Source organism: Colletotrichum aenigma (genome assembly GCF_013390185.1).
Source record: "Colletotrichum aenigma strain Cg56 chromosome Unknown KSG_Cg56_contig01, whole genome shotgun sequence".
NCBI classification, from domain to species: domain Eukaryota; kingdom Fungi; phylum Ascomycota; class Sordariomycetes; order Glomerellales; family Glomerellaceae; genus Colletotrichum; species Colletotrichum aenigma.
The window spans coordinates 4,919,585-4,939,470 of NW_023500907.1; the positions used below are offsets into that span (position 1 = coordinate 4,919,585).

The 19,886-nt window shown below is 56.4% G+C and overlaps 4 protein-coding genes across 4 annotated transcripts; 2 read left to right on the forward strand and 2 right to left on the reverse strand.

Moving 5' to 3' along the window:
- Positions 1-7,009: 7,009 nt before the first annotated feature.
- bimB (Separin) lies at positions 7,010-13,467 on the reverse strand (the record flags this gene model as incomplete). Its single annotated transcript, XM_037316553.1, has 2 exons — positions 7,010-10,253; positions 10,304-13,467. 2 exons carry the CDS (start codon positions 13,465-13,467, stop codon positions 7,010-7,012), a joined length of 6,408 nt encoding a protein of 2,135 aa, XP_037184395.1.
- Positions 13,468-13,848: 381 nt separating this feature from the next.
- Positions 13,849-14,524, forward strand: CGCA056_v001294 (uncharacterized protein; the record flags this gene model as incomplete). Its single annotated transcript, XM_037316554.1, has 2 exons — positions 13,849-14,305; positions 14,358-14,524. The coding sequence occupies 2 exons, from the start codon at positions 13,849-13,851 to the stop codon at positions 14,522-14,524; spliced, it is 624 nt and encodes a 207-aa protein (XP_037184390.1).
- Positions 14,525-14,563: 39 nt separating this feature from the next.
- Positions 14,564-15,766, reverse strand: CGCA056_v001295 (NAD-dependent protein deacylase SIR4; the record flags this gene model as incomplete). Its single annotated transcript, XM_037316555.1, has 1 exon — positions 14,564-15,766. The coding sequence occupies one exon, from the start codon at positions 15,764-15,766 to the stop codon at positions 14,564-14,566; it is 1,203 nt and encodes a 400-aa protein (XP_037184389.1).
- A 2,388-nt stretch (positions 15,767-18,154) lies between these two features.
- Positions 18,155-19,439, forward strand: MMT2 (Mitochondrial metal transporter 2; the record flags this gene model as incomplete). Its single annotated transcript, XM_037316556.1, has 2 exons — positions 18,155-18,773; positions 18,841-19,439. 2 exons carry the CDS (start codon positions 18,155-18,157, stop codon positions 19,437-19,439), a joined length of 1,218 nt encoding a protein of 405 aa, XP_037184392.1.
- Between the last annotated feature and the right edge of the window lie 447 nt (positions 19,440-19,886).

Genomic DNA, 19,886 nt, shown 5'->3' on the forward strand with positions numbered 1-19,886 from the left:
AAGGAGGGGATGGCAGATCGCGATATGTCTGAGCGATGATAGGACGAGGGTGATGTGGAGGGTGCTGCAAGCTGCGCGAGGGCGGCGATGTGCAGTGTGGAGGAGGCGGGTTTCCAGGACCAGCGTCGGTGTTAAGGTTTGGCGGTTTGGAGATTATGAGTGATTATGTAAAAACGCCATGTGGGGCGTGGTGAAGGTTGTGGGTCCTGGATTGGAGCTCACGGTGCACTCGGTGCTGCTGCAAAGCGTTTGGTGAAGAAGCTGAGGAGAAGATCGAACCCAAGCACGAACTGCAAAGGTCCTCCCACGCAGCCCTTAACCTCCACTTGGAGTTGATTCTGAAGATTACCATCGTCAAAGCATTGCACCGACTCACAAGCATCTCACCTCAGCTTTGAGGACGATTGATGTTCAAAACATGCTCTAGGGCCAGAGCCGCAACTGCGTTAGCTTCACCGTAGCTCGTAGCCTCTTTGATCACGATTTCAGCTTGGCTCGTGCTCAGAGACTGAATAGCCGCAGAAACTATGTGCAGGCGATTCTGTCCATGTCAAGAGTAACGTTCCTCTACGGAATGCTATCCGTCCAGACCGACACCTGAGGATCACTAAGCAACTACTAGCTACATCTAGTATGAAGGGATCCACGAGCCATACGATCAGTGAATGATCAACAACATCAAGAGCCTTGCCTGGTGCCTGAGCCCTGACCCTGAACCTGGCGCCGTCCATCCGGCGGGGCAGCATCTAGACGACGTGGAGACGAGGACTGGCACTTGTCTGTGTTGGAGAGCTCTGGCGGGGACACCTGCGACTCCACACTCCAGCCACCAGACCTGACAATCTTGACAATGAGACCAGCCCGGACGCGTTCGAGCGTTCCGTCACCCACGAGACACGACCTCAGGAACACTAAGCCTAGAACCGTGCCTATGCCAGGAACGGTCTTGCTGCAAGAAAGAAAGATGGGGAGATGACCGAACTGTCTTGTCCGTGTCTCTGTCAGTGCCCGTCAATGGGGCTCAGTCTAGTACGTCGTTCGTGCTCAGCCATCGTGGCTAATTGGCACTCGCATGGTATTGCCGGTTCTTTGTTTGCTTATCCGCCATGCTCATACTCGTAACCGTTCTGTCGTAACAGTTTACCTCATGTCGGCCAAATGTGTTCCATCAGTCGATGAAAAGTCTTCAACGCGATATTTGGAGCAACTATATGGCAATGGACCTCGGTTGAAAGCAGACGTACCGCGTAGTTTACCGCAACCAAGGTTACATGCATCTGCACAGCTTACAAAGCTTTGGGGAAACAGGGACTTACCTGCAGCCCTTGAAGGTTTCCCGTGGTGCCCGTCATGTACGGTGCTCTAAGAATACCTTCCACACCATGTAGTCATGTACGAGCTCCCGTCTAGGGTAAAGCGCGGCGTTGCTGAAGTATGACGGGCAACCTGCATCAATCAGCTGGAATTCTCGCTACGTATTCTAGTGGTATGTCTCAATTTCAGCGTCCAAAACACCACGCCTCGACGAAGACAAGAGAGTTTAACACTCATGTCTGACATCGATGAATCCGACCACACGGGGCAAATAAGTCGTGGCTTCCATGCCTCCCCCTGCCTGTCGTGTGTGTGTCTTTCACGCCGGTGCGTGTCCACATTCCAGCGCTTGTGTCACTCACGTCTTGCTAGTTTGGAAGCAACCACCGCAGTGAGAGAACTCAGTGTCGTTGATGTATCTTCCCCAACGCAGGACCGGTCCACATTCTCTCTCCTCACTAGACCAGAGTTACACCCAGATGGGGAAACAACCCCCCACCGTCGTCCAAAAAAACGCAAGCCCGTGAATGCGACAGTCGCGATGATCTTCCTGCCTGACTGGGTAGCTTCACCTTAAACACTACAACCCTGCCCAGCCCAACATCGCCGCTACTGTCTGCGCGCCTGTTGCCTCCTGTCCATGCTTCTACCGTATCTTCGTCCAGGTTGCATCTCTTCGTGCTCGTACGAGCCGTCCTTTCGATGACGACCTTAGCCATCGAATTGCCCCCCTGAGCACTTGGAAGAAGTCGCGAATCGACACGAGCGAGAGAGCACCACTATCACATTTTGCTTGATGCTGGTCCTTGTCAACTGTCAATCAAAAAGGGTGGGAACCGTTGACACGCCGCGAACACTATTTTTGACTTGATTCTTAAACCCCTTCGAGAAAAAGCACGACTTCGGATGAAAGCTGGAGCGCAATCGAGCTAGTCTACGACCGAATAACGCTCAAGATCGACACACTTTTCAACTTCGTCAGGCCTGGAGGAGGCAAACCTCGCTGGGATACACCCTAGAACTCCTTCGGTTTCATACCCACCCTCCGTGCTTGAGACCGTCTTAACGCCAGCTTGTTAATCCGCACATCCCTCCTTCCGCCCCTGACGAGGTTGATGTCTGGATATCTGTTTTTGTTTTCACGCCTGCTCGCGATGACGAGTTGCTGATGCGGCCTTCTCTTGCGCCGTCTGCGCCATGTTGCTTAGACCCTGGATGCTCGACCGCGCTTCGCAGCTACTTGGACGCAGTCATTGCGATCCAGAGCATCGACCAAGTCACGCAGGAAGACCACGTCGATTCCGGTGGCCCTCTGGCCCTTTCTCGACCTTACTCCGTTCTGCTAAGGTATCATGTCGAGAATGACGTGCGGTGTCAAGTCGCCTTTGCTCATGCTGGCCTATGTGCCTAACGCCTTGTCATCACAATTCGACCGAGATTGGCGGCATGCGGTTTGACGAAAGCCACCGGTGACGGCGCTTCCGCGGGATTTTCCGCGTCCGTTGTTGATGTTGACTGGTTCTGAGCAAACAAGCCATATGCTTGCTCACCTGTCACCGCCGTCCGTCATTTCGGAAGGCTGATGGCGACAAACTCTCCTCGACATCGCGCCCACAGCCGTTACAACGTCGACCGTGACCTATAGCAAAGCATCTGTCGTCGAGGATTGGCACGCATGGCCAGCTCACCAAGGCCATCAATCTGGCGACACCGCCAGTCTGTATTGGTCCTCCCGTGTTCCATCTGGCCACACCCCCTCCCTTTTTAGGTGACATTGCTGATTTCATCAAACAGATCAGTCATGTATCTCGGAGCTTTTCTGCAAATCTCGTCTCGCCGTCTGCTTAGATACGTCCCCCGCGCCCCCAGTTGCCTTTTGCCTCCCCGGCCACGCTGCTCCACGCCGGTGCTTGGGTGCATCACGGGTCATGCAGCATGCGTGCCGCTGCTTGAGCCTGTGTTCATTAAGCAAGAAATACAGCAGCATGTGTGATCACGCAGGATGGAGCGATGTATCTCTGGGGGTCATGTTCCCTTGAACCCCGGCCTGATGATCTCCGTCGCTTCTTGTCTGACTCTGCGACCCGGGCAGCCAATCAAGACACCCTTGCTATGCTTATCCACGATGCCTTCAAACGGCCAGCCATTCTCATTTACGTCTAGGCTGTGGTGGACCTTCAGCCATCGGTCATGAACCCTGAACCCTCAGAGAGACGCAGCTCAGCCGAGCATCCGCGCAACCGATGAAGGATTTCGGGCTCTGGCGGGACAAGACGTGAAAGAAGAGGGGCCAGCCGCCGCCCGGTCGCCGCCAGCCTCGACCGGATCACACTCGAGTTGCGCAAGCGAAAGCCACATCTGCGCATAGCTCCGAACTACGGCATGCCAGGAACGCGACGGTGCATCAACTGCACGTCAATTCTTCAAGGCCAACTTTGACCCGCCCGCAAAGCATATGTTTGACACGTGAGTGTAGAGCTACACAAAAATGATTTAGGTGTATGTACCCTCCCACGACGCAAAAAGGGCCGGCTCGTGTCATAATACGTTGACGTGACAACACGGACAATTCAAAGCTTCGTCTTGGGTAACGATGTTCTGTCAAATCCGCGTCAGGGGGGGAGTGAAGGAGAAAAGCTGCCTGGCGCAACGTGACGCGCGCGGAACGGTGCAGCTGTCAGTCGCAAAGACAAGCCTGAACGATATAGCAAATGGCGTCTGGCCATAATCGAATGTCGGTCGCCAGGAACGCCCACGAAGGCGCAACAGGAGATCAACTTACATGGCTTCGCTTTGCAAGAAAAGACGAAGCGACGAATAAGACGCCCAGTGTGCCTGAGCTCGGTTTCATAGCACGAGCGTTGATTTCTCGTCTCGATGCTCTGGACGACACCAAGGCACATACCTCATCCCGGAAGTGAGGACCAAGGTTCCAGACTAGCCGCTCCGTAGTCTCCGTCTCCGTCTCCGTCCGTGTCTACGTCGTTGTCAAGCTGCATGCATGACTTTGACTTTGGGGACGGGTGATCTCATTCCCGGAGGCCAAAAGTGGTCCCCGATGCTGTCTACTTACAGGAGTGTCCCCCGTCATCTTCTCGTCAGCACAGGCAGAGAGGTGCAGACATTGAAGGGATCACAGGGCGGGTATGGTTCTCTGGGAAGTGCCCCGCCACCGAAATTCAACGTCGTCCTCAGTTGGAGGCGGCGCTAGAGAGGGGGATCGAGGACGTGCGCAGAGGGGGCGAACAACGTTCGGTTTGATGGAAGAGAAGAGACGAAGGAGGCCTTAGCCAGCCTTACTAAGTCCTTACGGATGATCCTAAACGGTCTTCGTCCCGAAACCCAAAAAAAATCTTGAGCCTACCTTGCCTCACACCGTCCAGCTGAAGAACGAATTGCTGGCGTTCAAGGGCAAGCATCTTCTGCGTTTTCTCGGTGCAATATGGGAGTGTTCAAGCGTGCACCTGCCATCTCGTGGCCCTTACCCCAAGGAAGAATCCACTCAGCCCCCCCCTAGACATCTCACTCAGGTGCAGTCACACACACACACACACTGTCGAATTGCATCCACTTTCTCCCTGTCGGCACCGTGCCTAACTGTACGGAGATGCGACGTTTCGCTACCAGCCAGGGAAACACATTCTGTGCCCACACCCTCCTCATTCGCGGCCCCACACCTCCCCCCCGGTAGTCGACCGGAACCAATCCAGTGTCCCCGTCCCCCGCAGGTCCCCCGTCGACCAATCCGCACCAGACCCACTTCCGTCCGTCCGTCTTGAGATACGACTGGCTCTTCATCTCGAACGCCACAAAGCCACCGCCCTACGCCTCGCTCTACTAGGGACGCCAAAAAAGAGAGACAAGTGCACCTCATCAAGATTCCTGCCCTACCAGCTGCCCGGGGCGGAAACCAAGTACACGGCCCCAAGGAACGGCGCAAGGAGGCTTCGGAGCAAAGGTGCAAAAGAAGAAAGGCGACTGGCTCATCAGATCGATGCGCAATAGAGGCGCCAGGCCACCAGCGCAGCCTCGTCCCTCGTCGTGCCCGCGTTTCGGACTTGGATCCGAAGACAGCTTAGCCCCATCACCACTCGGGCCCTTTGGTCGCTGGCGAGCCTGCAGCCCTGGAGATGAGGGAAACAAAAGAGGCTCGCCCCATCGACGATGAAGATATCAAAGGACCAGGAGGCTTGCTTGCTAATAACGTGCCGGCACCGATCCAGGCATCTGATCAGCATCAGCAGCAGCGGTCGTCGTGTTCGTGTTGTAGACAATGCACATCAGAGAAAACCCCAAGCAGACATGACTGTCCCTTCTTTGCCCGCCCAACAAACGACTGCTGCTATCCCGGAAAAAAAGGGCCATGGCTCCGGAGTGCTACGGGATACGGACCACGGCCGGCCTCATCCCAAATTTTCCAGGGCGTCGTCGGGGAAGCTCATACCGACGTCGACATGGCCATCCCACCTCGTGCAAAGCATCCCAGACTGGACGGCCCGGATACCTGGGCTCTCCCATCGCGCTTCGCCGTCGTGCTGCAATCTCATCTCGAATGCGTGTCTCAGTTGAATCTGCTGTGCCACTCTCCGCCGGGGGAGCGTACTTACACGATGAGATGAATCAAAGCCTCCTTTCCTCGTGCCCCTCTCACCACGACGTTGTCCGGATGACATGTCCAAAGGAGGAACGATGCTCTTCCCAATGACAGAAATAGAGTCGTACGCATTGCCACCCAGAAAACCAATAGCAAGACCGCATCCGTCAGGCCCCCAGCGAAGCAGGCAGACAGGCAGGCTTGTCGTCGTGGTCGGTGCCGCCGCGCTGGGGCGGCGATGTGTATACCTCATACTCATGGTGACTCCTGGAGGACGGGAATAGAAAGCCACGATGTCTATGTGCCCACGGCAAGACCCAATAGCAGCACGAATCTGCTCCTTCCACTGCCTCTCATGATACAAGGGCACCCTCCCCTTCTCGGATCCATCATCGTCGTCCGTCCCGTAGCCAAGAATAGAGAGGATGACCACCCGTCCTTCTCGACGTTTCCACGAGTACAAGTGCTGTCGTCCAGAATCAGATCTATGTCCGCCTCACGATGGACCGAGATCCAACCTCGAAACATCAGACGGATGGTAGACTCCCCTGAGCACTCGGTCACGTCTAGGGGCACGAATATAGTTGTCCAAGAATACAGCGAGCAACACAATCAACATTTGGAGCATGCCCACGCCAGCATAGCACGGCGGGGAAAACATGGCGGATATCCCGCGGGCCAATCTCCAAAATCGGACCTATTCAAGATCCCATCATCCGTGTAGACACAACCTCACCCCGTTCCGCACCAGACGAGGAGCGATATTGCGAAGCATTATGGCAAGGCAGGTCACACCCCTCCCATTTGAACGGCTCACCATGGCAACAGGTCCAGGGAACCACCTCTCGGGGAACCAAGTAGACCAGGAGAAAAAACTTTGATGATATCGTTGTTCTTCATTCATTATCAAGCGTACCCGTAACCCGTGCTATACACTTCTACACCCGCGCCCCCTTTCTAGCCCCTGAATCCCCAGTCCAGAATGTCTAGTTTCCGTCCAACTCCCACGCAATGCTAAACCGAACAGGTAAAAAACAATAGACCCCTTTGCTCAATAGAGCCCCAACATGCCCGATCCCCATATAAAGCAATACACTCTCTTCACGCGCCGTTGGCCTTGTCCCTGCTGATGTACACGGGAATGCCGTACACGCACACTGCGCCGGCTGTTATGTACCTGAACCGACAGGCGTCCCTAGCCTTAGCAACGGCCTCGACGAGTGACGTCTCGCGGCCGTCCTCGCGCTCCGGGCTTTCTTCCTCCTCTCTCTTGCTGCTGCCCTTGCCCTTCTTATCGGCGAACAAGCCCTTGCCCTTGCCCTTGGCCGAAGGCTTGCTTTCATCAATAAACGTCCCCTTCTTCATCAGACCCCACTCCTCGAATAATCGGCCCGCATACCGGTCGATGTCCTTGTCCGTCACGTCCCAGAGGGTGCCCACGACGGCGGGACACCCTGCGAGCATGTAATTCCACACGGGACCGTGGCACTCGTACTCGCCGACGTTCTGGAGCGACGCCGAGCTACAGCCCATGAGTAGCGCTGCCGCCTTGCACTTCTCCAACCTCCTAATGGTCTTGCCGCGGATGTACTGCGCACCGCTGCCGTGGCCAAAGTAGAGGACAATGTCTGAGCTCTTGAGGGCGCCCTCGAACTCGTCCTCTGTCGGGCAACGCGAGACGATGCCCTTCCAGGAGTCGCCGAGGGTCTTCAGGGGCTTCTCAAAGGTGGCGAGGGTGTTCTTGAGGTCTGAACCCGGGTTGAGTATGTACGTGCCCCCAGTGGGTGACACTGTGTGGTGATCAACGCCGTGGGTGCCCTCAGTAGCCCTCTGCTCCGTGATCAATCGGCGAAGGCATGAGAGCGAGGGAACACGTGAGTATGCCAGTCCCTCCATGCACGGAAGGGACTCCCAAGGGAAGGCATGGAGCGCCTTGTCGAGGATCAGGATGCTGTGCGCTCCTTCCTCGGATTCCGAGGTCTTGGCCGCGGTGTGGTAGGTCTGTAGAGCATCGAGTGTATCCAGAACCATGGAGTCGAAATCGATTTCGTCGTAAGCGTTCCTCTCGCCTTGGAATTGGAGGATGTCTACGACGAAGTAGAGGAGGTCGTTAAGGGGCTCATCCATGTCATTATCTGGCGAGGTCGTCGATGGGTCTCCCAAGCCAACGAACAAGTCGAGAATGCGAGGCTCCAAGGCAACCTTGGGGGCCTTCGTGGTCTTCTTGCCACGTACCTGCCTTCGAGACGGCAGGTGCTTGTCCATAATCTTTGCAAAGGCCTTTTGGAACTTGGCAAGGAGCTCGGGACGATGGCGGTGCTGAGAGAAGATGCCCTTGAAGCCGCCGAGCCAGACCTGCTCGACATTGTCCAAAAGGTCTTTGAATCTGTTGTCGAGGTCCTCTCGCTGGGCCCACCAGGCCGCCTTGGCTCCCTTTCCAGTGTAGTCGCCCGCATTGTGGCAGCTGTCGTTGGTGGCCTTAATGATATCCATGAGCTCTTCATGACCACGCTGGAAGTCGAACAACTCCTCTTCGCCGTCTCTGGAGGCCACACGTTCCAATGGCAATCGGAGGACGAATGGGCTCTGGCCGGCTTGTAACTTCGTGATGCACAGATCCTTGCGGTTATCGCTAAGCGAGACAGAGAAGACGCTCCACGCCTCGGGAATGATGTCGACATAGTCACGCTGGAACCTCGTCATGTCGTCGGCAGTCATGATGCTTGCTCGCCTGTCGTCTTCAACTTGAAGGGCCAACGGCCAACCAGTTTCGCTGAAGCTGGGGTTGAGCTGCTCCGTGGCCACAGTGCTTCGCTCCCGTTTCCATGTCAAGTTTCGTGCAAACTCAACAGAGCAGGCAGCGTATCCAAAGTTGCCGATATTTTTAGGAACACCTTGGGATGCGGCCGACAAGAAGATGCCTGTGCTTTGAAGCAACGCTGAGATGCGATGAACCAGATGTCCGTTGCCAGAAATAGCAGCGGCCGCCTGAGCTTCCATCAGCTGTGCCTGGGCTTGCTCCAAAGTCTCCACAAAGGCGGCGTTTTCTTTGGATGCTTTGCGCTCCGCAGAAATAGCCCGGCTCTGAGGCTTCCGGGGAGAGGGACCGCCCGGTGATGTCTTTTCCGTGGTGTTCTTGTCGGATGCAGCGTGAATCGAGGGGTAGGAGATTGTGGACTCCTTGACCACGGAGAAGACGGAGTCGCCCTCCATCTGCTTGATGCCTTGCTCGATGAGACAGGTCGCTTCACTAATCTGGACACGGAGAGACTCCCGCAGACTTGTCGACATCTGCTTGGCTTCCTCAAGAAGTGTTGATGCGCCCGCCCAGTCGCCCTTGCTAAGGTGGACCAGTGCCTTGTACATCAACATGGATGCCTTCAAGTCAGACGTTTGACCATTATCCGCAACGACAACAGCCTTGGATGGCGCAGTCGTCTTCGCTTTCGGGGCTGTTGCGCGCTTCGTAGTTCTCGCCGCTGCAGTTGTCTTGGTCGTAGTCTTAGCGGCGGTCTTGGCCGTCCGTGTTCTTCGAGTGGCCGTTGTCGCCGTTGTCGCCGCAGCGCTCTTCAGCGTGAGGTTGGCCATCTTATGGACAACCTGCTCAGCGCTGACTCCGGTGATGGCACCCTGATTGCTGGTGTTCAAGGTTCCGAGGGTGACTTCTGCGAGCTCGAGGAGCAGCAGTTCGTTTTCATGGTCTTTCATCTCTCCGAAAGAGGCACTGAGCTCGCAGACGAGCTGGAAAGCCTGACGCGTGGGCTTAACAGCCGTGGCCATGAGCTGCCTCGCTTCGTTCAGATACCCCAGACTCTTGTCGAGTTTGCTTGCCTTGAGCCACACAGAACCGATCCAGCTCGCTGCCTGTGCTCTGTAGATGGAGGCGTTGGTTGAGTTGGCGACTTGGTGGGCCTTCTCTGCGTAGTAGACCGTCTCCTGGAACATACCCAGATGGGCGTAGACAGACGAAAGATGCAGCATAGCTGTCAGGAGACCGCAGGCGAGTGCCCAGCTATCCGGTCCATCGGACAAGTCGATTCGGGCAGGAGCATCGCCCTTGATGATGCTATCATCTGTGTCGGGAGAGCCTTCCCGCGACGCCTGTGCCGAGCTTGCTTTCGGTGCACTTTGCCATCTAGCTTCCAGCTTCGTCCAGTCCGAGTACAGAAGACGGACGCTGGTCTTGGCATGAAACAGCGCATGCTGGTATTCACCTTGGTCCCATTTGATGCGGGAAAACAGGCAAGCGGCTCTGGCAAGCAGGAGCTTTCTCTGTTGTCGGGAGCCTCTGCGACTCGAGGAGGACTTTTCAAAAGCGGCTTGGCCCTGGAGAAGCATCTTTTGACTATACCCTGTTAGAATCGCGTCAATACGATGAAGAATTGGGTAACTTACGCGGCAGCAGAGTTCTGCTTAGCCAGTTGATGCTCGGTAAAAGATACGAAAAGATTAACGGCCGCGAGGTCAGGATCACTGCTCGAGGACTGCACAAACTCCTGGGCTTTTTTGAGGATTTCCTCGGCCTTGTCAGAGTAGCCCAGGTGGGTATATTGATCTGCGAGATCGCTGTGTGACTGGACCAGCAAGTCTGTGGACGAATCGGATAGCTTTTGCGAGAGGTTGGCTGATAAGGTCAGAATCGACAGCAGGAACTCGTCCTCGCCGCGGAGCCTCGCGAAGTTGGCAATGGCACCGAGCTGTCTGAGAAGTCCCTCGGCGTCGTTGACTCTGGAGAGAACATCGTCCTTGGAGGAGCACTCGGTCACAATAGCACGCCAAGCGTTGATCGGGCACTCGAAATGGCTTGTGCGCCACTCGGAATGAGATTCTACGAGTGCTACCGTTGATGCCAGGGAGGCCTCAAGGTCCGCAACATAGGTTGCCAAACCACTGTCATCAGCAAGATCCTGCGAACGGCATGCTTGTAGGGCCGCCTCGGTTTGCTCTCGGAGATCTTGAAACTTGTTCTGGTCGCCAATGGCCATTGTGAGAAGCTGCGTCAAAGTACGGAGTCGGCGAATCGGGAAGCGATCGACGGAGTAAATCCTCAAGAGAGCCTCAGTGACCGGCTCCTTGATATCATCCGATTTCGTTTCGTTCGATGTGTCGGATAGAAGGAGTTGGATGATGCGCTCCAGGACCGCCGCCCGCTCAACATCTGCGAGGAAGAAGGTCCAGTCATTCCAAGACTGGTCGAGCTTGACCATGGCACCCAGCGTCCGTGACAAGGCCTCTGTCTTGTCGTTTGCGCCCCAGGCAACCGCGGGTGACTTTTCCGACAGGGAAGCGGCCACCGCGGACAGGACACCATCCTCGACCATGTTCGTGCAGATGAGCTTGAGGGCATCTCGAGCATCGTTAATGCGGCCCGCGTGCTTACAGAGCTCTGCAAAATATTCGAGCTTTGCTGTAGTCTGTGCCTTCTCCTTCTCTTCGGATGGCCTGTCCTTGACGCAATCAACGGATCGTCGGAGAGCCCGCAGAGGCGTCTTGTCGCCAGGCTTGCTTTCGTTGTTACGTCGATACCAGTGGAAAAACATGAAATACAGATGGGAAATCTTAGTGTACGCAGAATTGCCATCGTTGGTCTTTGAGCCGGTAGTACTAATGTCGCCCATAGAATCAAGCAACATGAGGCACTCCTGCAGAAGGCCGTCGAGAAGTTCCCAAGTCATCTTGTTCTTGTCAATGTGCGATTTCGCAACCATGAACGCCGAGTCCAAGATTTGGGGGACAGAGCTGAGAAGGATCTGTCGTCTCTGCTCGTGGCGCACACGGTCCTTGGCTGCTGAGTCTCTTGTCGGCGCTTTCCCGAGCCATCGAACAGAGAATCGGGGGAACTGGAGAATCAGCTTATTAAGCAGATCGACGATCTCTTCGGAAACCTCTTGCTTATTGCTTGATAATATTCCGACTGAAGACCTTCGAGCAGCCGACAGGTTGGTCATTAGTTCCTCAAGCTCTGTGAAATCGCCTTTGAGCATGCCCTGGAGTGCGTCGATGACCTCGGTCAGGGCCTTTGTAAGCTGCTGATCGGGGAGCGGCACTTGTTTGCCGTAAACAGCGACGAGCTGCGCCGAGTAAGCACAGCACTTCGCCGCTGAGTCGCTCTCCGGGTTCAAAGTTTGCTTGATCTTCAAGATCCAGTCGGCCGAGTCTTTGTAAAGCCGAGCAGCCTGAGCTGCGGTACCCAAAGCCTGGTAGATGATGGCGAGCGGCGATTTCGATGACAGAGTTGGCTCCAGATGTTGGCTGTCAACCATCTTCATGATGCGCTGGAAAACATCGAGAGATCGACGGTAGGATCCGGCGAGGTCTGACTGAGATCTACGAATAAACGAGGTGAGGCATCTCGACAACGGGGACATGATGTCCTTGTTGACGTCGGCCTTGTGGCCTGCCATGGGCCACCAGTGCAGGCGAGCCTCCAGTGCAATTGCTTGAAACTCCAACGCGGTGGCCGGAGAACAGCTCAACCGGGAGTCCTTCGCTGTGTCGTCGTCCTTGTTAGAGACGCTGGGAGCCAGGGAGGTAAGCAACTGCGAGAGCAAATCCAACTGCCGAGCCGCTTTCGTTTTCGCTTGGGCAGACTCTTTAGCGGATTCCAAAAGGAGATTCATGGGAGATGTCGGGCAGGCGGAGGTCAGGAACGGCTTAGCTGCTTCGATGATTGCTGCTTTCTTGCCCAAAGATATCAGGCGCAAAATGTGCATCTGTGTTGATATAACGACACCCAGAGTTGCGCCCGAAAATTTGGCATCACCAAAGTCCAACAGCTCTGCAGGTCCTTTGATTTTTGTGTCCGCGGCTGCTGCCTTGGTTGCCTTGGGCTTGGTCTTAGGTGAAGTCCCCAACGCATCGAGCCTTCGCTTCAGGATATTCAATTCCTTCAGCGCATGTTCCTGGAGCCCCAGGCCGACAAGCTTAGCAATGAAAGAAGACATGCCGTTCTCCAGCTGCAAATCAGGAAGCGGCACGGCTCCAGAAATGTGCAGCGCTCTCAGGCAGGCGAAGGAAGCCCTCAAACACTCGACCGTCGCGAGGCATGTCGTCGGTGGTGTAGACGTGGTCGTCGGCTTCGGCGCCGGCTTCACGGTAGTCATGGGCGAGGTCGATGTCCGATTTAGCGAACGCGGTTGCATGGGCGTCATCGGCAATGAGTTTGATCGTCTCAGATGTCGTCGGCTCGGGGTCTTCCTAAGGTCCTCGCCCGAGTTCTGTCGTCGGCATGGTGTCGGGGGTGTGGCCGCCGGTGCGGGCTTCGAAGCTTCGGTGAGCGACTTGAGCGCGACGTTGACGATGTGCGCCGCGAGTGCTGCCTTTTCCTTTGGGCTCAATTCTTCCTTCTTGTTGGCAGCGGTTCGTGCCGCTCCTGCGGTCTTGCCTCTTGTGGTTGTTGTCGACTTTGCATTTCGTGATGTTGTCTTCGTTGTTGCCGACGCTGTTTCGGTCTCAGTCGCAAGAAGTTCTTTGAGCAACACGGAGGTTGCTGATGTGCATGTCGCGGTTGATGTCGCCGCCGCCTTGACGGCTTCTGCTTTGCTTTGTAGGGAAGTCATCGAATCGTATACGTTTTGGTCCTAAGCATGTCGTCATGAAATCTCGAGCTTCATTCGTAAAGTACGACCAGGGGTAGGCCAAAAGAGCGAAATGCTGTTGTTCGAGAAGCAATTTGGATGTGTGACTTCATGGCAAATCCACAAAGGGTGCACTGCAGTTGTCAGTCTGGCAGATCTCGCTAAACAATGCCCCGGGGCGTTGTCTGGGGCAACCGCCATCCCGTTTGGTCCGTGCTGAGGAAGCTGCTAGTGCACGGACCACTTGGCCTTCAACTGCAGGTCCGGAACTTTTTTTACTTCCAACTTCCAAGACGAGACGGAAGCACACTGCGGGCATCGATCTTTCCTCTAACTCATCTTTCTGATTACCCCTCCGCCGACATGTCTCGAATTGCCACACAACGGCTGATTGCCGCGGCTCCATGCCTACGCAGCGCATCCATTGCGCATGCCGCCCCTCGAGCCGTCTACTTCCATGCGCGGCACTCGAGCTCCCTGCCGACGGTTGCGCAGTCCGACTTCTGGAAGGGCCTGATCCCGAAACCATTCCGTCGCGAACCGCAGCTCCCCGGCGACCCGTCGATCAAGCGGGTCAAGTCGAAGAAGAAGAAGGAATGGAACCCAGCAACCTTCTACATTGTCATATTTCTCTTGATCGGTTCCATGTCGATTAATATGCTGTCGAGCAAGCAGTCGTTCGAAGCTTTCTCACGCCAAGCTGACGTCCGTATCGGGGTCTTGAAAGAGGTCGTGGAGAAGATACAGCGTGGCGAGAAGGTTGACGTGGAAGAGGCACTTGGCACGGGCGACCCTCAGAAGGAGTTGGAGTGGGAAGAGAGTATGTGACCTGTCACGGAGAAGACTACACGAATGCTAACGAATTCGACCAGTGCTGAGAGAGATTGAACGTGAAGACGTGTCACGACAGAAGAAGCAGGAAAAGTCACGGCAGACGGAGAGCGTGAAGAGCAAGCCCGAAAAGGAAGCCAAATCGCATTCGACAGGGGTCTCTGAGGCTGCGAAGCCACCGGCACGAGGCATGTCGAGCTTCTTCTAGATTCATAACGGAGACGTTTTTGATTGTACATCTTGCGGCTTATGAAAGCATGTCTTTGAAGACACCATGATTCTCCCTGAAGGCTGCTACGCCTCCCGCGGGAGCGGAGGCACCGCTCGCCGAGAGCTTCTGAAGCTGGTCGACCAGTGCCGGAAGGACGGCGTCGGTGGATACTTCGGTCCGGACTCCAAGTGCCCCTGTCGGATCCGGGTCCGGGACCGCAGCGATATGCTCCTCTCCTCGGACGCCTCCCGTGTTGACGATTGCAATGGGCATGCCGCGATCAAGAGCCCGCTTGGCCAGCCGCCAAGCTGAGTACGTGGCTAGCGAAGTACCGAGGATCAGCAGCTTGCCAGCCCCGTCGATGGACTCCTCCGCCGCCGTCTTGACCTCATGGGGGATGCTTTCGCCAAACATGACGACCGCAGGCTTGAGGATGCCCGCAGAGCTGGAGGAGTGCCAGGCACCGTCATGGTCGACCTCGACGACGTGCCTAGTACCCTCGGGGGTGGAGGGTGGGTGCGCCAGGCAATGCGGACATGCAGGATATCGGAAGGTGGTGTAAGGAGCGCCGGGCAGGTCGACGTCTCCGTCAGGATTGGTCCGGATGCCCTTGGCCCTGCGTTCCGCGGGATTCTCTGTATCGAGAGCCCCGGAAGCCAAGGCTTCGGCGAGGAAGGTCGCCCAAGCCGGGTTGAGCCTCGCTAGCTCATCCTGGAAGGTGTCCCTGGGGTATTCGTTCCTGCAAGTAACACAGACAGTGGACCGCAGATAACCGTGTAACTCTAAAGTTGGAATGTCAGGATGAGCTTTTGAGTGGAACGAGTCGACATTCTGAGTGACGACACTGCGAATAAGACCGAGCTGGCCAAGATCACGGATGGCATAGTGGCCCTGATTCGGGGACGCCTTGTGGAGTGACGTCCATCCCAAGAAACTTCTTGCCCAGTACCTCTTGCGTGCTTCGTGATTTGAGAGAAACTCGTGGTAGTAGATGGGACGGTAAGTCTTGTTCACGCGGTAGGTGCCATTGACCCCTCTGTAGTCGGCGAGGCCGCTGGAGACGGAGAGGCCCGCCCCAGTCAAGACTACGGTCGACCTCGGCAGCCCCTGTGGCGGAGGAGCTGTGAAGAAGTTCTGGAGGGCCGCGACAGCGCCAGGGATGGAGTTTGCGTTACTTGGACGGACTGTGGGAGGAGCCAAGAGTTCCGTGTAGGGAATGCGCATAAGAGGTTTGCGCATCGGGGCGAGGCTTTGTGGTGGGGTGTTGCGTAAGGCTGCCGGAATGTGGGAGGGAAATGGATCGTGAGGTGGGATGGCGCCGGGCGACGTGGAGGCTAAGGCTGTGAGAGGAAGGAGAAGACCAGAAAGGGGTTGAATTAAAGGAAGAGAGGGTTGTGATGTGGACGTGATATGCCCGGGGGTGGGTTTAAGAATAGCAGCAAACAAGGGACGGGAGGAGAATTTCGAGGGCAGGTGTCAGACGCGTGTATTGGTAAACGGAAGCGTTGCGACGGGCTCATCTCATGTTGAGTCCAAGGGGCGATCTCATCTCTATCGTCGATTCGTCATGATTCGGGGGTCCCAGCCTCAAGGGGGCCCGCTGTCACCCCACACGATGACAAAGCTGGTGTGGCTTGCCCGAGGTCTCGCAGTGAAGACACCACCTGCAGTGTTGTGAAGGACACTGCACTGTGGTAGAGGCCTTGGCACGGACCATGCGAGGCGCCTTGCAGCAAATCAGAGAGATTCCGTTGCAATGGAGAGGCGAGAGGGTATTCATTGGCAACTTGGCACTGGTCACATTCGCAATTGGCAACTCAGAGCCAGGACAGCAACTATCTGCGACTCAAGGGGCTGTCTGTCACCTGCCTGTCCGATAGCATGCGTCCGGTTGTCACCTCATGTGCCTCTACAGTCGTCCGGCATCCTCTTTCGGCAGGCCGGAGGTGATGGCTTGAGGCTCCTGGAGGGTTGGTTCCGTCCGTCTGTTTGAGTTGCGTACGCTTCATCCGCTTTAACCAGAGTTGGTTCGCGCAGCTGGAGATCCCAATGGCTAATTGCAGCATCCCGCCGGGCTCCGTTGTCAATAGTGGGCGCTGCTGACGCATGTCGTCGCCAGTTGCCCAGGGCCACTGCAGGAGGTGCAGGGCCAGTTGTAAAAGAAAATTCAAGTTTTGGTTTGGAAGAAATTTGCACACACTTCCATTGGTGAGCTTGAGTCGTTACGTTGCCCAGTACTTTACTTTACTTTGTATGCGGCGGTAACGTGTACAACTGTAATTAGGGACAGGCATAGTAGCAAATCAATCAATCCAATTCAACTGGCCAGGGCCATGCCATGCTGCATCCACTCTATCATCGCCTTTCCCGTCTTGTGGTCTACCTACGGATACCGCTGCGATGTACACTACCTTACAGAGTACGGTTACAGACCCCATCCTCGTCAGGAACGGATGCCATCTTTAGCTTAGGTAGGTTAGCATCAGCGACCCATCCCATAGGTCCCATCCTGTCCTATCCTGTCCCGCCGAGCCGGCCCTGCCCTGCCTCTTTCTGCCCATTCATTGCCTGTGTTGTCGCCCTGCAACCCGCACTGCATCCACTTCTGCGCACTGCGACCGCGGCGAGGCCAAGCGACTGCAGCCCGAGAGAGTCGGGGACATCAGATCGAACACCCGCCGTGGCCGGACTGAACTGAACTGATCCGACCTTGACCTGCCCTGACTGCACCGTACCTCTTGCATGACTGTCAGTCAACGGCAGCAACATCAACGACAACTCTCAGCTTCAAACCCTGCCGTGTCACTTTCCTCCCACATCCTCTCGCTCTCTTCCGCTGCACAGCCTAGCCACAAGTCCACCGCCGAGGCCCAAGGCCTCTCCCGCAACCTTCTCCCTCGCCTTCGGCTTCCCTTCCCCCCTCCCCTCCGTACCTTGCCTTACGTTACCTACCTTACCCAGTACCTCTGGCTCCGTACACCACCATCCAAATCACTCCCACCACTCCCGTCGCCGCGCTCCCCATCTATTCGATCCGTACTGGGCTGCTTGTCATGTACGCGTCCCTTGCCTGCTGCCGCCGCTGCTTGCAATTAGCCATCCCATCATTCGTCCCCTCCCCCCATCCTATTCCTGGTACTCCCGGCCTCTAGCCTCGTGCCTTGTCACTTGTGCCTCGCGTACCCTTACCGTACCTTGCCGTACCGTACCTACATGTCTCCCCCGTCCAAGCGCCCGCCGACGGGTCTGCTCCGCCGCCTATCCGGGCTGAGTGTGAGTGTGACGTCCCGGTCTGAAGCTTCCACTGGCACCGGCACAGGGACGCGCAAAAGAAGCATGGGGATGGGCATTGGGATGGGAATGCGATCTGGGCCTGGACGCGCCGCAGGGCCGTCTGCCTCCGCCGTACACGCCCTCCTCCGTTCATCTTGCCTCGATTTTGTTACCGGTACCCCCTTTAGGCCACATCTCCCAAACCTGCGCCGCGTGCGCGTCTATCAAACATCCAGCCCGGCCGCCTCTCCCTGCGATCCTTACTTAACCCCCAACGCCGCCCGCCTCCGCTTGCGCTCAAGGTTACCGGCCACTACCAGTACTTCTTTCCCCATCCTCACACAGACCGCAATCATGTCTTCTACAACTACAACCACCACAACCACCACCGCACCTCCCACCACCGTCATGCAGACTCAGACACGACACAGCTCCGGCGGCCACTCCCACGGCCATGGCCACCACCACCACCATCACGGTCACGACAACGTCTACCTGACCTCAAGCAACAAGAACGATGCCGGCGTCCGCATCACCCGCATCGGCCTCTACTCCAACCTCGGCATGGCCATTGCAAAGGGCGCCGGCGGCTACGCCTTCGGCTCCCAGGCAATGGTCGCTGACGCCTGGCACAGTCTGACGGATCTGGCCTCTGACATCCTGACGCTGGCCACCGTCTCCTGGAGTCTGAAGCCCCCTACCGCTGGCTTCCCCACTGGTTTCGGCAAGATTGAGAGCTTGGGTTCTTTGGGAGTCTCCAGCATGCTTCTGGGCGGCGGCCTGTTCATGTGTTGGAGCAGCTTGCTGACTCTCCACGCCCACCTCTTCCTGGATCCCGCGGCGGCCGCTGAGGCCATCGCCCACGCTCACTCCCACGGCCACAGCCATCACCACGACCACTCTGGCCCCAGCCTGCACGCGGCCTGGTTGGCTCTCGGCACCGTGGCGATCAAGGAGTGGCTGTACCAAGCAAGTAGGTGTCACCCAAACCCCTGTTGAGTGAGCAAACATAAGCAACGTGTCTAACTAAGATTTTGCAGCAATGAAAGTCGCCGTCGAACGAAAGTCATCTGTCCTCGCCTCCAACGCCGTTCACCACCGTGTCGACAGCTGGACTGGAATTGTTACACTGCTTGCTATTCTCGGCGCAAACTTTTTCAGGGATGCTGCCTGGTTGGACCCTGTCGGTGGCCTCATGATTTCTCTCCTGGTCATCAAGGCTGGCGCGGAGAATACCCTGTCCGCTCTGTACGAACTGGCCGACCGTAGCATCGATGACGAGGTCAAGGAATCGGTCGAGAAGCACACACTTAGGAGCCTATCTGATGTCACCGAGGGCCACGAGGTCGAAGTCAGGGACATTTCTGGTGTCAAGTCCGGCCAGAACTACCTCGTCGACATTGAATTGGCTGTTCCGGGAGCCTGGACGGTCGAGCACGTCCGCGCCGTCGAGGAGACCGTCCGCACCCAAGTCGGCTCTAGCGTGCGTGGAGTTCGGAGGATCAAGGTCCGCTACGTCCCGAAGGAGGCTGAGATCGCGCCCAAGTTTGACGAGTTCATTCCCGGCGAGGCCAACATGGACAAGCCCGAGGAGGAGACCACCGAGGCCAACGGCAACGGTCACCACAAGCACCACTAAGCGGCCGACGTCCCTAGTTGTACATTCGGGAGGATGAGCTTGCCATTCACGATGAGATACCCTTGGTTCCCTTACACTATCCGGAAGCGTGGAATAGCCACCGTCTTGTTTTTTACCTGTTTTTTGTGGCATATAGGGGATGTTTTAGAAGAGCATACTTGGAGGGTCCTCTCAAGTATGCGATGCATCTGGGCGGCGTTCAGGGGGGTTAGCAAAAGGCCAGCATTTAGGCCAGCATTTAGGCCCGTCATCCGGAGAGCTTGTGTCTCTCCTTGCCAATAACAGAATCAATTGTCTTAGCCTGTCACCTTGCATACAGCCGTGTCTCGCGCTGTGCCGCCGGCACACACTCTGCCCATTCCTGCAACCTAATTACTCGCTTCATCCCGACCTATCAATCCTTGGGCCGGCATGCGGGGACTGCGATCTGAAATCTAAGGTGCGCAT